Raw genomic sequence first — 16,608 nt, forward strand, 5'->3', positions numbered from 1 at the left:
CTCAGTGGGTTGCCAGCACAGGACCACACAATGACGTCACTTTGGGTCATCTGGAACAAGGGGGGAGTTTTTAAAAGTTTAAATCGCCCTTGGCGAAAATGGTCACATGGCTGGTGGCCCGCCCCCAGATCTCCAGACAGAGGGGAGTTTAGATTGCCCTCCGCGCCAAGTGGCGCGGAGAGCAATCTAAACTCCCCTCTGTCAGGAGATCAAGGGGCGAGGCCACCAGCCATGTGACCATTTTCAAGAGGTACTCCATTCCACTGCGTTCCAGCTGGGAAAAAGCCCTGGGAAGTAGAGCTTTGCTAAAGTTGGAAGACTAGCAAACTGGTTTATTTTCTAGGGAGTCAATTACTGTTAACATAAAGGAGCATCCACTGCTTAACAACATGAGGGCAAAGCAGTCCAGTGTTCCTCAAATGTTACTATAATCTCACTACAAATGTACCACAGACATAGATGCACAAAACAGGGATCCATGGTTATTCTGACGGGCTTCTGAGAATCAGTACTTTCCAATAGCTTATGAGAAGAACTGGGAGGAAGAGGGATAACTATTGCAGATAGTGGCTGTAGTAAGTAGTGTTGGGTCAGACTACTGCTTGGGCCCTGGAACCCAATCCTATAAGTGCAAAGCAGCATCTGGGACCAGTTCCTAAGCCAACTGTGACTGGGGCAGTGAATTCAGCAATGCAGTAGTAGAATTTGGAGCTTATTTGTATATCGGTATCAGTTTTCACCACCTTTTCCAAAACACCTGGGTGTACATTAGCAGTAATAATTGGGTCCTCCATTTTCACTATGGAGATGGAATTTTAGTCCCATGGCTGCCTTGTTTTTTAAAGTCATCTGCCATGTTTCACATCATCCCACAGATTCTTCTGTGTCACTGTAATGATGTTCAGAGCACCAGTTTTTCAATGCTGAGAGTACTCGTTTCGCCGTCTTCATTTGAGCCAAAATATCCAGGCAGATCAATCATCTGCAGTTCTGATTCGGTGAGACCAAAAGAAGTGTTGTCATAAAAGTGGTATTTGGGATCCAATGGGAAGCTCTGGCATTTGCTCTTTCTATACTGGGTAGGGCTCAGAGTACTAGCTCTCTGCTGGTTCTCTCTGACAGCCAAAATAGAAGGCTCTTTCCTCCCAACATCCCTGTGGTTCTGAAAGGGGACCTTCTTGTTTCTCTTCTGCTCTGATCTATCAACACATAATACCTGGGGTGCAGGTTGACGACTATTAACCAGATCTGACTTCTTTCCAGAAGGTTCCCATTTGTGGGGACTCTGTGCCTCATAGGTCAGAGGTTCATTAGCTGAAGCAATGCTGTGATACAGGTGGAGCTCTTCTGGATTCTCAGTTACGTCTTTAGATTTAAGTTGACGCTGTACATCGGGAACATGGTCCCATGTTCTAACTCTGCAAGGGTAGAGTGCGGGCTGACGTGGTGGAAGGGTAGACATGCTCCTCTTTCTGAACGGCTTGGCTTTTCTCGTTTCATGAAAACTTGCTGTCCGTCGGAACTGTGAGCATCTTGGATAGCCTGTTCCTAACTGCTCGCCTCCATCTTGATACCTTAGTTGACGAATTAAGGACTGGCTAGGGCTCAGGATAGGGTTGGCCCGTGAAAATGTAAAATCCATCCTAGAACATGGCCTGTCCCCAGATGTGTTGAGAGCGTTGAGTGGCTGCTCCAGAAAAGGAGACTTGATTCTAAACTTGTTTGCTGCCCCCACCACTGCCTCCTGGCTTTCTGTGCTGGTGGTCTCAGTCAGAGGGTTCTGGGAAACATGATAAACCTTGGTTGTTTCTGTGAGACCCTTTTTTTTCATTTCTTTCAGCTGCTGCTGGGCGAGGCGATAGCTGAAAATGGGGGGGATTATTTTTTGAGCATTGGCCTGAAAGCTCTCAGTACAAGAAGCTGTTCCTCCTTGTTCTTCTGGAGAAAAATGAAGGCTTCTCCTGAAATTCAAGGGGATCTCAAGAGGTTCTGAACAAGGGGCTTCTCCTCCCTCAGAAAAGCTCTCTCGCTGCTGCCTCTCTGGGCAGATATCCTCCTCATCAGAATTCTTCCGAAAGCTAGACGAGCGGACAGAATCACAGCGCACAGGGGTGCAACACTTCTGGGACTTACAAAGCTTCCTCCATAAAGTGATAAGGACGGTGGCAAAGATTATGGACAAGCACAGAGATATGCCAGTAATAGTTACTAGATTATTATTAGCTCCCTGGCTGCCTTCAGGGTGCAGAGAAGTGAGAGGTGTAGACTTGGTGGCTGCAACAAAGAGAAAACTTCATTGATTCTCTAGAGATCTGCAAGCTATTTCTCATTCAAGAGACATGAAGCCTATTAACATAAGACAGTAAATTCTCAGGAGCCTGTTAGGCATCAAGTGAAATTTGGTTACTTCTGGGTTATAGCAGCTTTTCTTTGTGCATAAAGATCAGACTCGGTATTCCTGTCAGTACTAACAATAATGGGACTGGTGAGAAGATTTTACTGCTCTCCTCACCTCACAGCACCTCTAATGGCTACTACCACAAGAGTTCTGAGTGTGGGGGAACCATTGATGCCATCTACCTACAGCAGGGAAGCAACGGCAGAAACTCATGGAGTAGACTCTCTTCCCCCTCTCCCTTGTGCTTAACTTTTGCTACTGTGGCTGTTGAACCAGAGGTGCAAACTCTTGGTCCTCGGCCTGGGTTTAGATGCCGTTATTGACAGCACTTGATATCGCATATACAAATTGCTTCAAGAATAAGTTCATCACGCCCCTCAGAATTTCTCTCAGATGAGTAGTGGTTAAGAGCGGCAGGACTCTAATCTGGAGAACCGGCTTGAAGCCAGCTAGGTGACCTTGGGTCAGTCACAGCTTCTTGGAGCTCTCTCAGCCCCACCTACCTCAAAGGGGGATTGTTAGGAGGAGAATAATAGTACACTTTGTAAACCGCTCTGAGTGAGCGTCCTGAAGGGCAGTATATAAATCGATGGTTGTTGTGGATTTTCCGGGCTGTATAGCCGTGGTCTTGGCATTGTAGTGTCACCGAGTGACACTGAGATCTCTTGTCTTTTGGGGCTACACCTCTGAAAATGCCAGTCACAGCTGCTGGCGAAACATCAGGAACTACAATGCCAAGACCACGGCTATACAGCCTGGAAAATCCACAACAACCATCGTTCTCCGGCCGTGAAAGCCTTCGACAAAGTATATAAATCGGTTGTTGTTGTTGTTGCTATAATTGTTATAACAACAAGTGTTCAGAAAGTGTCCTCTCCATTGTTCATACATGCTTTGAACAGTTCCATTGCAATCATAGCAATATGGTCAAACAGTCAAATGGCTTTATTATTGTGAACCACTCCACTTTGAGAACCCTTATGGTTGAAAAGCAGTAAACAAACTATACATTAAAAGATAAATATGAACAAGGCCTACTGTCCCCACAGGAGAATGTTACTAGTCCACCTGGAGTCTCAGTGAGAAAGGTAGACTATAAATGGCATAAATAAATAATCTCACTGGCCAAAACATTACCTTTTTAACTGGCTACATCCTGGTTGCTCTTACCGTAGTTCACATTTTGTCTAGCTTTGCCCTATAGCTATTAAACCCTTGCTCCACAAGCTCATCTCTTATACATATTGTTGGCCTACATTACTGAGTTGTTGCCCAGACTGATTTTCTGGCTTATATCCAAGATCTGCTTGCATAGTGGACACCGCAGAGTGGGACTTTCCTGCTTTCCCCTCCTACTGCAGCTTCTGCTACCCAGCACCTGGTTACCAGCACGGCAGCCTTTACTATGAACTTTAACAAACATAGTGGATGGGTCACCCACTATGGCCAAAGAGCCTGGAGAAGCACGCAGCTCTAAGTGCACATTACTCTTGAATGCTGGTGAGCATACAGCTTGCTCAAAAGCAGCCCATTACAGCCAACTCCTACAAAAATTAATTCCCCCCATGGACAGAAAAACAGGCGTAAGAATCTCAGTGGTCCGGGGAGAGATGAATTAATTAAATTTGGAATGGAAGGGTATAAATAATCAAGGCTGAAGGGGCACGGCTTTCACCTTGTCATCCCTTCGTTAGGTAATTAAGGAAATGGAGATTTTGTGCCTGGCTACCTAGCAACTAAAACAATGTAATAGTTACAGCCCAGGTACCCGGGTTGCAAAGTCTAACTTGAAGGGCTACTTATGTTACTCTTAACATACACCCATCTGAAGACCCTCGTTTTAATATCCATATATTCTTAAGTACACTTTAGTGATACAGCAATAAAGTAAAATTTAGACAGCCAAGTATGGCTGGTTTCTGAATATGCATCGCAATTAGATGCTTCTTTTGTCCATCCATTTCTAAATGCCATATCCATGCGCCTTACCAGGGCTTTTTTTCTAGGAAAAGAGGTGGTGGAACTCAGTGGGTTGCCAGCACAGGGGGCAACTCTTGGCGGGAGGTGGTGCCCCTGGTACCACATGCGCACGCACAAAGTACGTGCACACTCCCAGGACCAATAACGTCACTTTGGGTCAGCTGGAACAAGGGGGGAGTTTTTAAAAGTTTAAATCACCCTCGGCAAAAATGGTCATATGGCTGGTGGCCCCGCCTCCTGATCTCGACAGAGGAGAGTTTAGATTGCCCTCCGCGCCGCTCCAGCCATCTCTGTCTGGAGATCAGGAGGTGGGGCCACCAGCCATGTGACCATTTTCAAGAGGTTCCAGAACTCCGTTCCACGGCGTTCCAGCTGAAAAAAAGCCCTGCGCTTTACATACAAAAGCTTGTCCTGTTAGATGTAGTTCTGCAATTGGGCTGCATCTTTCACTTCCGTCTGCTTGAGTGTTTCACACAAACAATATATTTTAGGACACACAGAACTCACATAGCTATGCAAGAAAGAGGGGGCAGAGTTGTCATAAATGAGAATGTCTTCCCAGCATCAAGCTTACGTACTAGAGCATTCCTCCAAAGAACATGGAGAAATCTCCTGATGTATCCCATTGCAACCTTGTTTTAGCAGGACCGGGAATGATGCTAGACATTCACGATAACGCTCACGGACACCATCCCCACAGGTCACGCTACATGGACTCCAAGCCTGCCAAAGCGTCCAGTGTCCTGTGGATAGATTAAGATTTTGTTACTGGAGGGCAACTTATCCTTTATAAAAGGGAAAATATCCGACCCCTATGTTCTCACAGCTATAATTTAACTTTCCTGGTTGAGGACCAGTTCACACATGCATGTTCATCACTGGCTGAGTCTAGGATCAGTAACATCACAGATTAAACGACACTTGATGTCAGCTCAAACACAGTATTTTTTAATTAATACTATTTACATGCTTGACTCAAAGCTGTCAAGAGATAAGAAACCAGGGGCAGTACGTGCTTATCTGAACCAGTCCCATACATAAACAGAGAAATTCAGATCTTTTCAGCACCAGATCAAAGGGCTTGTAGTTCCAATTTTTGGGGAGCCCAAGGCAGAGAGGGCTAAGAGAGGCCCTCCCCTCCCCTCCCCTGCCTACTCCCAGGCCCCCTGCTTACACTTCCCTTCGTGCCCAAACACCTGAGCATAAGCCTATACATCACCTGCCCTTTCACTGGCAACACAGGGACTGCCATGTCCATAGCCACCAGAAGTGCTGCCACCACTGTGCTCCACCATCATGCCCTTCCCTGGTGGCACTAGGCAGCATATTCAGCCAGGAGCACAGGTGGATCTAGAGGAATGCTTCTGAGAGCAGGGGGGAAATTCATGTGGGTAGGTGGCAGGGGAGGAACGTGGGTCCTGGCAGATGTCTTGGACCCTAGCAGCCGCCCCACTTCAGTGTATGCCAACACTGGCCCTGTTTGTGGTCTGTTTTCACTTTAGTCTTGACTAGATAGCTTGCTCGTAATTGCTGTGTAAGAAGTTCAGAATTAGAGAGATAAAGTTGCATGTTATTAGTGTGTTGAGGTCACTACATATGTCCATGTGAATTTATCCAGTAGTTTCATGCACACAATCAACAGAAAGGAAGACAGCATAGAGCTGTCTAAGGTAATGGTGCCCAACATGGGTGCCATGGTGCTGGCTGACAACTTACCTGGCACCCACCAAGTGTTTTTAGAGAGTAGGTGAGGCCAAGTGGAGCTCTTGCCCAACAAGACTTTTCATTGGCTGTGCAGATTTTTAAAAATGTTGCTTCAGCAGCAACTGACACCACAGCACAAGGACCATCACTGTGTAATTGTTGGTAAGCTGCAGCAGCCATTTTGTGTGAAAGACTCTGCCTCCTGTGGCAGCCATTTTGTAGCGGCCATTTTGTGGCTGTGCCCACCACACTGTGTCAGAGTTCCAAAGATGTCTACAAGCCCCAAAAGGTTGGGGACTCCTGATCTAAGGTATCACATAATCCATCCCCTCCTGCAAAGTAACGCTGCATCTATGGGGAGGGGGACCATCATAAAATGTTATACAATTTCTCAATTTCCGTGTTACCAACCAGCCATGCGCACCACTGGTCATCCAGCTACGGATTAACAGAAAACGGGGGAAAGGGTTCTATAATGTCTTATGGAATTTCATCTTGTGCATGCAGTTCTGCACTGATGCAACATGCAGGAGGGAAATGGATTGTACTGTAAAATTTGAATTATATTCCAGGTTCTAAAACGCACAGATGAATAGCACAGGGCCATCACAATCCATCAGGTTTTCTAACGAAGCCTTTTTGAAAGGCAATACAGACCTATATTCCTTAGAATAAGCATGCATTCTTTTGCTCGTGGTGGGGACTCCGTTCGGCTTGAATGACGGAACTCAAAACAGTATTTATTTGTTCCCTCGTCAAACAGAGTACAATTGAATTCTATCTGGTTATCCTCTGGGTTCACGATGCTTTCGTGTATCCTTGCCTTTTGACTCAGAGTCCCAGGAGGATCTTTGAACACAGCAATGTGCCCCCTGGCAGAAGTGCATGGAGGAGGAATGACTGAAACCACAACTGAAGACTCGCACGTCGTTTCTTGCACTACAATCACCTTGTATCCAAATCGGTGCCCAAGGTCTACAGGTCCTGTTGAAGCAATGACTGAATGGGTCCTTGCCAATTTCAGCAAGGCAGCCATATACACTACCTGTCCAACAACATGGCAGTCAACAGTCACCCACTGAGACCTAGAAAGAGACAGTTCTTTGCGAGTTCTCAATCCTAGAGTCTCATTTGAAATCAATTTTCCCAAATCATATAAGCCGCTAGTCAGTATTACATCCAGAGAAATCGCCGTCTTATTCATCGGACATAAATATTCATTGGTAAACAGCCCAAGCTGAAGGGAATTCCCAAGTCTCTCTGAGGTCCTCCTTAGATCGATATGAAACTCCGGCCACTCCACATGGAGAGGAACACTCTCTTCATTCCACTGTGTATCGGTCCCATTGCTGATTTCAGACACCATTCTGAACCAGTAGCTCCCAGCGCTCTTAAAATGATAACATTCAAATACAACAGTATCTTGGAACTGGTTTGGTGAAAGCTGTTTTTTTGCAACTGTTTGGTTGGTGGCGGCTTCTAGCAGCAAGACAGAAGTATTTTTCAGTGTCACATTCCCACCATAATAACGGTGGAACTCAAGCGAGATGGTGCTATTGCTTAAAGCTATATGAGTTGGTTCTTCTAGCAGAAGATATTCCATTGCTCCAAGAACTGAAAAATGGAAATTGACAGTGTCATTAAAGAGTAGTAGGAGGTGGAGTGGAGAAAAGAAAGTTTAGAAGGGAGGCTTCTCATACAGTTTGATGTAACCTCTGGAAAGAGTCAGAGTTGAAAAGGATCTTTTAGATTAGATACTAGATACTAAACCCAGTCTTCAATTAACCTAAATTCTGCAAGTGTTGTGGTACACAGCACTCATACACCATAGACATAAGCAGTTTTAGAATCTTTCCAAATAATCTATACCCCCATTAGGCCAACCTACCCACAATTAGCTGTAGCAATCATCCTACACTCTCACCAGACCTTTGGCATTTCACTCCATGGTTTGCCAAATCCTCAGCTGGCCCGACCTAATTTCAAAAAAACACTTGGTGGGCACCACAAAAGTTGCCAGCAGGTAGTTGCCCCTGGGTAGGTTAAAGAGGCAGGTCGGAGAGGTTTTTCCTGAAGATTCCAGGAAGAAACCTTTCGGGCATTTTGAGTCCTCTAAACAGAAGATCTGAGAGCCAAGCCACAAGTGACGCCTGACACAGCTTGGCTCTCCATTACAGCTGCAAGACCAGGATGCCTACATTTCCCATCAAAACTTGAGGGAAGCTGACAAGTGTCCAACTTGTGTCAGGCGTCACTTGTGGCTTGGCTCTAAGTTAGGCATGTACAAGGGGCAGGGGTGAGACAGAGTTTTTACCCATTTCTTTTTGAGTTCCCTTGCTTGCTTTGGTGCTGTGCATAAAAGTGTGAGTGTGAACGTTCTTTTTGTCTTTTCTTTAATAAATGCTTTAAAAATAATTCTTCAATGTTGGTGGCTGTTCTCTGTACCACACAGACACCCACCCACCCCCACTGGTCAATCATGTTATCTAAAACAGGAGCCACAGGAGGGGGGGGCGGTCTGTTGACAATTGGCTGATTCCCCCCGTGGTGCACACAGGCAGTAAGCAGTCCCTGTGGTAACCAGGTGCCAGGTAGCAGGAGACTGGGCACAAGGCAGGGCTCAAGTAGCAAGACTACCCAGGGGAGTGGGGGGGAGTCTTGGTCCTCCCCATAGGCAATCCCCACAAACGCCAAGTGGTGGCATTGGGCATGAGAAAGAAGTGAAAACCCCTCTGAAGGTTGAGGGGGCAACATATGGGTGGCACGTGCCAGGTGGAGACTTAGACTGCCACTAGTTATCCTTAGACATCCCACAAGGCAAGAAGAGGCAGTGCTCATGGGTCAGTAGGGCTGTTCTGCCACATACATAAATGCCAAGCTTTACATTTATCTCTGCAGAAATTCATTTAGTTCATTTTAGCCCAGTTTTCCAGCCTGTCAAGATCATCCTGAATCTTGATTCTGTCTTCTACTGCATTTGCTACCCCTCTCAATTTAGGATCATCTGCAAATTTAATGAGCATCCCCTCTATTGCTTCATCCAAGTCATTTATAAAAATGTTAAACAACACAGTGCCCAGGACAGATCCCTGAAGTACTCCACTTGTCATTCCTCTCCAAGAGGACAAGGAACCATGTACAAGCATTCTTTGGGAGCGATATGTCAATCAGTTACAAACCCAGCTCACGGTAGTAGGGTCCAAACCACATTTTACTAACTTGTCATCAAGAATATCATGTGGAAACTTATCAAAAGCCTGGTTCTGATTCTTCCAATTTATTACACCCTCTGTTTTCCTTCACTTTTTGGTTTGATCTCAAAGCACGCCATCACTTTTTGGTTTGATCTCAAAGCTCTGGCACAGAGTATTCATTCCCCTCTGTTTGAGTTTAGACCTGAGTCCCGTTCACATAGACACAGAAGTTTAAATCTATTGTCTTGTGAGAGCACATTTGGTAACAGCATTTGGTAACAGCATCCCCCAACCTTAAACAACTTCTCACTTACAATCATGAATTGGCCAGCAGAGTCACCAGCACAGGTACCAGGCCCTGCAACAGACCCAGATGCCAGCTCTGCCCCTATATCTACCCAGGGAATACAATTACAGGACCCAATGGCATCAACTACACTGTCTCTGGCTCTTACAGCTGCTCATCCTCCAATCTGATATATGCCCTCATGTGCCAACAATGTCCTTCTGCTCTGTACATTGGACAAACCAGCCAACCTCTACGCAAAAGAATAAATGGACACAAATCTGACATTAGAAATGGCAATGTCCAGAAACCAGTGGGAGAACACTTCAATCTACCAGGACATTCCATCAAAGACTTAAAGGTCGCTGTAGTTCAACAGAAACCTTTCAAAAACAAAATCCAAGGGGAAGCTGCTGAATTGGAATTCATATGCAAATTTGACTCTGTCAAGCTGGGACTGAATAGGGACTATGAATGGTTATCTCATTATCACAGGTAACTGATTTCCTTTACAGAGGCGGGGTCAGGGGGAGTCCAGTGGCACCTGGCATGGGCTTTCAAGGACCACGGTTCTCTTTGCCAGATGCATCTGGCGAGGAGGACTGTTTTTATCGAGGGCTTGTGCTGCAGTGCTGCTGAACTCTTTTTGATTTTGCTACTACAGACTAACACGGCAAACTCCTTTGAAACTTTACACAAGCAAACTGATCCCCACACCAAAAGGAGCTGTCTGCATCTCCATATCAAAGGAGTTGTTTACATCCCTCCTCTCCTCCTCCCCCCTTCCCCCCCTCTCCTCCTCTATATTTGGCCAGTTTCCTTCTGCCCTCCATGCATCTGACGAAGAGAACGTGGTTCTCGAAAGCTTATGCTACAATAAAATTGGTTAGTCTTAAAGGTGCTACTGGAGTCTTTTTGATTTTGCTACTACAGACGAACACGGCTAACTCCTCTGGATCTAGCATCCTTTGTGTAATCCGCCTTGAATTTCAGTGGGAAAGGAGGATTATAAATAGCATAAATAAATACTTAAATGTTTTCCCCAGGTAAGCAGATAGTAGCCTTGCAACAGGGAGGGTGTTTGAGGTCAAGAAAATGACACAGAAGGTCAACTGGTGCAGGGAGAGATAACACTCCTCCCCACAGCCCTAACGCACATCCTTTAACAGCTACTATTTAACATTACAATAAATGTGGAGAGCCATAGTAGATCCTGCAACATCTCATCTGGTTGGACCACTAGAAACTTGTCACCGCTCATGAGACTGACTGTATTAAAATGTGGACATTGAAGGCAGGTGTTCATTTTTTTATTTTTGGTTTTAGATGCCCCATGTGGCAGAGAGGTCATTCAGTAATGATCCCCATGGAGATCTGATTATATCCCCTCATTTATCCATATTTTGGGTTTGGTACCCATTTGCACATACATTATGTTGTCTATTGATATCTAGGAAAAGGTAGTCCCCTGTGCAAGCACCGAGTCATTACTGACCCATGGGGGGACGTTGCATCACGTTTTCTTGGCAGACTTTTTACGGGGTGGTTTGCCATTGCCTTCCCCAGTCATCTACACTTTACCCCCAGGAAACTGGGTACTCACTTTACCGACCTCAGAAGGATGGAAGACTGAGTCAACCTTGAGCCGGCTACCTGAACCTGGCTTCCGCCAGGATCGAACTCAGGTCATGAGCAGAGCTTGGACTGCAGTACTACAGCTTACCACTCTGCGCCACAGGGCTCCTCTATGGATATCTACACATTGTAAGAAGTCTTTTGTGGAATATTGTTCACCACTATCTGCACCAGATACTCACCATAATCGCAGAGTACAACCAGCAGAAGATTGGGAAACTCTTTCAACTCTTTCATTCTGATCACGTGGGCTCCCTGTTCCTTTTACTTGTCATGTCCCGCTCTAGGTCCGAAATGCCCGTATGCCTCTTCCGGCCGCTGAAAAAAGATCCACCATTCACATCCCAACCTGCCTTCTTTTAAGAAGTCATCTTGCGTTAGCACATCAGCAGTCCTAGCGTCACACAAACGTACAAAGAAGCAACTGGACATGGATTGTTGTAGGAAACTGTATTGTAAACTGGTCATATGACGGCGCAGATGTGCACCATAAAGGGAGTTCTCCAAAGAATGCAAACGGCTCAGCCCATGCCTATTGAATTGACAACCGGTGCTTACACTGGTGCAAAGAACTTGAGAGGGTGGGGCAACAGACAACAGCCAGATCCGACTGATTTTAAGTCAGTGCAAGATCGGTTATGTGTGTGGGTGGTTATTATAAGCTCTTTGTTTTGGAAATGTGCTCACTGCTTGGCTCTTGACAGACGAACAGCCCAGTCCCAAAACCCCTACTGGTAATTAGTTCAGTGTAATACCATGATTTGAGATGAAGTGCTGGGAGGTAAAAGCGTTTGATTTATCCTGTCCCGTGGCCACAGCAAACCTCAAAGTCAAAGACATAAGAAATCACTAGCAAAACTTTACCCGATCTCTACCTTTTCCCTTTGCACAGAAATGTACGTGAAAAAAGAACACCTCTTCGAGAGAACATTATCTGTGAAAGTGCTAGAGAAGTGGCAAGTATAGCTCTATTTTTAGCAAACTGTGAAGGGAGGCAAAAAGATCACAAATAGGAAAAAATTATTTCAAGATTTCACAACCGTAAATTATTTCACTACGAAAAAAAATAATGCTAATAATTTCCGCTACTACAAAGACCCCAAAGTAAGGATAGGCTTAGATTTTGTTGGTCTGAGCTTAACGGCAGGAACGCCTAGAGACAAACGAGCTTTGAATTGGCGCTACCTAGGAAAGTGAGGCCCATCTATTGTTTCAAAGGGGAAGAAGAAAAACAAGCCAGGATTCGGAATGAGCCTTTGTCTCTTTTCTATGCTGGGAAAATCAGCTCTTACTACGGTTGCAGAGGAGTACTGTCCATATGGGATGACTTTACTGCAAACCTCTAAGCTGTCTGTAGGCGAAATAGGAGCATTGCCAAGATTTGCAACGTGAGCCACACAATTAAAGTGGTATCGGCACTTTAGCAGTGAAATAACAGGCACCGCAACTCTACTGTTGTCCGCTTGGATATCTGCTCACAATATTGCAGTGCTGAACATTGCCGTGGTGTCCGTGTTTATCCCAAGAAAGCAGCTGAAGTTGGGGGTGGGGGGGGCAGACCTATTTATGTTCTAGTAGCTTATTTAGGTTTCTAATGTGAGGGATAGCAATGTGAATTTAAAATCCATCAAAAGCCTGTTTTAGGGTACAAAGGTAATTAAAACTCAAGTCTTGAACTGCATCAGCACTTTTGACTCAAATAGGGAACTATATAAATAAGACAAACGCAGAAACCACTGCCAGTGTCTACAACACTTATTTTCAGGTAAAAGACTTCTTACAGTGCAATTCTACACAGAGTTACACCCAGAGCTCATTTTGAGGGGGAATGTGCAGGAACGCAGTTCAGGCAGTTCCCCAAAGAGGTCACATGTCAGGTGGCCCCGCCCATCTGACTCTCACCCGATTGGGGCCGAAACGGCCCGGATCAGGCCTCTGACGGGTGGTGAATCACTCTCCCGATCAGAAGTGTCCCAATCCTGACCATTTTGGGCCCAATTTCGGCCCTGAATGGCCAGGATTGGGTCCAAAACAGCCAGGATAGGTGATGTCATGGGGTGTGGCGTATGCAAATCAGTTATGCTAATGACACACTTCTGGTGATGTCAAGGGGGCATGGCATATGCTAATGAGTTATGCTAATGAGTTCCTCCAGCTCTTTTTCTACAAAATGACCCCTGGTTACTCCCTTCTAAGCATTGACTTCAATGGACTTAGAAAGGTGCAACTCTGTTTAGGATTGCACTGTTAACAATACAGATAAACTTGTTAGTGCTTATTATTTGAGTCCAAAGAGTGGATGGAACCTGAAGAAACTGGGATCTGAACAAATCTGCCCCTCAAAATAAGCCTTTGGCTGTTGTCACAGATGTTTTGCTGGTTTCCTTACGGCAGTGTGGATCCCCTTTGTTCATCCTATGCTATGCTGCTACTTTTCCCAAATCAGGTTTAGTCCAATTTTTCTTAAAGATCATAAAGTGCCTTTGAGTGCTGCGTGGATGGGAAGTTTGGCATTCTTGCTCACATCTAAGCCATTTCCCTTCCACATACAGGAGTGTTTGGGAGGTTGTAATGCAAAAATGATCTATTGCAACAATGTACTAGTTCCTAGCTTTCATTTAAACAAAAAACTTCTGCAGCCCTTTTTGCTGCAAAGTTATATAGGGAAATAGGCATCATATGCATTTCCCCTTAGAACTATGCAACAAAAAGGGCTACAGACGTACCTCTTTTAAAATGAAATCTAAGAACAACTAGATTGTAGGATTAGATTGTTATAATGCTATAGCAATCAAGCAATTCCTTTTTTTTAATGGAGGTAAAGGGTGGAATGGTGGTAGCAGGGCTGAGGCAAGGAAAATGCAAGGAAGCTGCTGTGTGGATGCTTCATTGCTACTGAAAAAGCCGCTGGATGTGTAGGAGAAATGAGAACGACACAAAGAATCAGCTGGGTGTGGAAGCCCTTGAATATCTCCAAATCATGCATCCACACCATTGGCAGATAGTGTACTGTGAGATGCCTTTGCAGAATGTCTGGCTCAAAACTACAAAATGCTCCAGAGTTGCATGCTGAAAGAGAGAGAATGGATTAAGTACCCCAAACAGGGGTGCCTTGCTATCATATGTATTAAGAGAGTATGGTGCAGTAGTTAAGTGTTGGACGATAGTCCAGTTTCAAATCCCAGCTCTGACCTGTGATTTTGGGCCACTTATGCTTGCTTAGCCTTAATCTATGTCACAGGCTTGTTGTGAAGATAAAAACAAGGGAGGGGAGAACTGTGTGTATTGCTTGGGCTTGTTGAAGAAAGACAAGAAACAAATGTGATGGATGGATGCCACTGTCTTTGCCAGCATGTCCAACCCAAACCTTAGACTTCGAAGTTGATCATGGCAACAAAATGCAATATTCCATGAATCTCACGTTTTCATTGGGGGAAAAAAACATTTCCAACTCTTGTATCTGCAACAATAAATTTTGTAGCACAAGGGCAACACCTGGTGACATTTCAGAAGGATTCCAAATGGTCTGGAGGTCACAAATACAATATACTGGTCACAAATTTAACTCTTTCTGGCTACCAAATGTTTTTTTTTTTAAAGCACTGAATACCAGGTGCTCTCAGAGATCTTGAAAAGCACAGGCCATTCCAGTTTTTGAGCCTCTAGCCATAATAAAAATGTAACAGTATGACATATGATGTGCATAAAACAAGTAGCAAAACTTATCAAACGCGCCCCCCCCCCTGCAAAGCATGTAAAATTTGAGGCCACATCTTTAACCCTTTTTGATACAGAGTTATAAGGGGAAAGGCACAGGATGCATATATCACCATGTAACTCAGCAACGAAAAGGGATACAGCCTCATTTTTTAAAAAAACAACCCTGATTGCTAGGAACTAGTACATTGTCGCAAGAGATCATTATAACACTCTTGAATCCCCCCCCCTTTTTAAAAAAAGTCCCCCTGACCTTCCTGATTGACCCTGCTGAATACAGACATCCCAGCGCTGTACTCCAAGTCAGCCTTGGGGCACTCCATATAATGCCCCATTCTTTGTAGGGTGTGTGCCTTATGAAAACAGCAACTGTGCCTGGCTGATGAGTTTGCAAATATTTGGTCTCAGACTACAATCTCAGTCCACTCCAGAAGAGATCTACGTTCCGGAGTAGCCAGGTGAGTCTGCTGAATTAAACAGGTGTCCACTAGCACCTTCAAGACTAACAAAATTTGAGGATAAGCTTTCATGAGTCAGAAGCGCACCTCATCGGATGCGTTGTGCTCCATCCGAAGCAACTGGGTATAAATGTAGACACTTTTTAAAAACGTTGAGCACAAATTTAGCTGCTTTCAACACTGTAGGCACAGAAAGCATTTGATACACTCTGCATCTGATGATGTGAGCTTTGTCTCAGTAAAAGGCACACTAGAAATAAGTTTTGTCCAAACAGATCAGCTGTCTTTAACAGAATACAATGAAAAAGAAGAGGTGTAAATTGCAGTGTCAGGGAGACCCAAGTACAAGTTCAAATAACTAAGCAAAATTCAGAACACAAAACAGTTTAACACCTCATGTGAGAAACCAGGAGTCTCTTTAAAGGCAGCTTTTTAAAAAAATCCAGTTTTAACCAGATGATAACAAATGTACTGAAACAATCAATCTAACAATAAAAACAGATCCGAGACTCAGCTGAACAGAACCTGTACAGGATAACTAGCAATCCATAAACACTTTCAACATTTGGGTGCAACACCCTCCTGGGAATACGCCCCATAGAACAGACAAGAGTAAACCTGCTTTGGATTGCTCTGTTATTCAAAGAACATTAAACGCTGCCACTACCCTTAAAGAACAGCATCAAAGGACAGGTTTAATATCCTGGCTAAAGAAATCTATTGAAGAATATATTTTAATACTGTTTCCCTCTCTTCTTGATTCTAATTACTCATCACTGCAGGATGCACCTACCTGTTCCAAGTATGCCTTTCTCCCCTATACTGTTAGTAGGAACAAAATAAGTATTGGTTGAGGTGGCGGTGGGGACAACGAATGGGAGAGAGATCGGGGTACGCAAGGAGCCCTCTTGCTGCGCATCCAAAAGAAGGCTTTTTGCCCCGCTGTTTCTAAGGGGTCTGCCAGGTATTCCGCGCTGGCCCTCGGCTCCGATCTCCACAAAGCTGCCGGCAGGTCAGCAGCCCTCGCCCGGGATCTCTCAGGAGCATGCGGCTGCTTCGGAGGCGCATGGTTGGAGCGGGACTCTCGCCCGGCAGCCGGAGAAGCTGCGCCTGAGCGGGTTTCTGCAGCCGCGCAGAGCTGCGCCTTCCCATCCAGGCGGGGCGCAAGGACTGGAAGCGCCGCCGGGGGACCCGCCTTGCTGGCGAGCGCCGCCGCAGCTCAGCTCTGCTTTGGGA

General features: G+C 45.2%; 1 protein-coding gene across 1 annotated transcript; it reads right to left on the reverse strand.

Moving 5' to 3' along the window:
- Positions 1-243: 243 nt before the first annotated feature.
- On the reverse strand, positions 244-16,468 carry THSD1 (thrombospondin type 1 domain containing 1). The gene is made up of 5 exons (XM_054979745.1): positions 16,166-16,468; positions 11,380-11,515; positions 6,740-7,696; positions 4,957-5,121; positions 244-2,274 (listed from the first exon to the last, which is right to left on the reverse strand). Exons 2-5 carry the CDS (start codon positions 11,432-11,434, stop codon positions 902-904), a joined length of 2,550 nt encoding a protein of 849 aa, XP_054835720.1. The 5' UTR covers positions 11,435-11,515; positions 16,166-16,468; the 3' UTR covers positions 244-901.
- Between the last annotated feature and the right edge of the window lie 140 nt (positions 16,469-16,608).

Source organism: Eublepharis macularius, chromosome 1, assembly GCF_028583425.1.
Source record: "Eublepharis macularius isolate TG4126 chromosome 1, MPM_Emac_v1.0, whole genome shotgun sequence".
NCBI lineage: Eukaryota > Metazoa > Chordata > Lepidosauria > Squamata > Eublepharidae > Eublepharis > Eublepharis macularius.

Bases quoted from the DNA above. Each gene is read 5' to 3' on its own strand.
- THSD1 (XM_054979745.1), bottom strand. From the start codon at position 11,434: ATGAAAGAGTTGAAAGAGTTTCCCAATCTTCTGCTGGTTGTACTCTGC. The intron at 5,122-6,739 runs GTCTGTATTGCC...ATCTATCCACAG, and splicing joins GCTTATTCTAAGGAATATAG to GACACTGGACGCTTTGGCAG. The intron at 2,275-4,956 runs GTACGTAAGCTT...TCTTTGTTGCAG, and splicing joins TTCTTTGGAGGAATGCTCTA to CCACCAAGTCTACACCTCTC.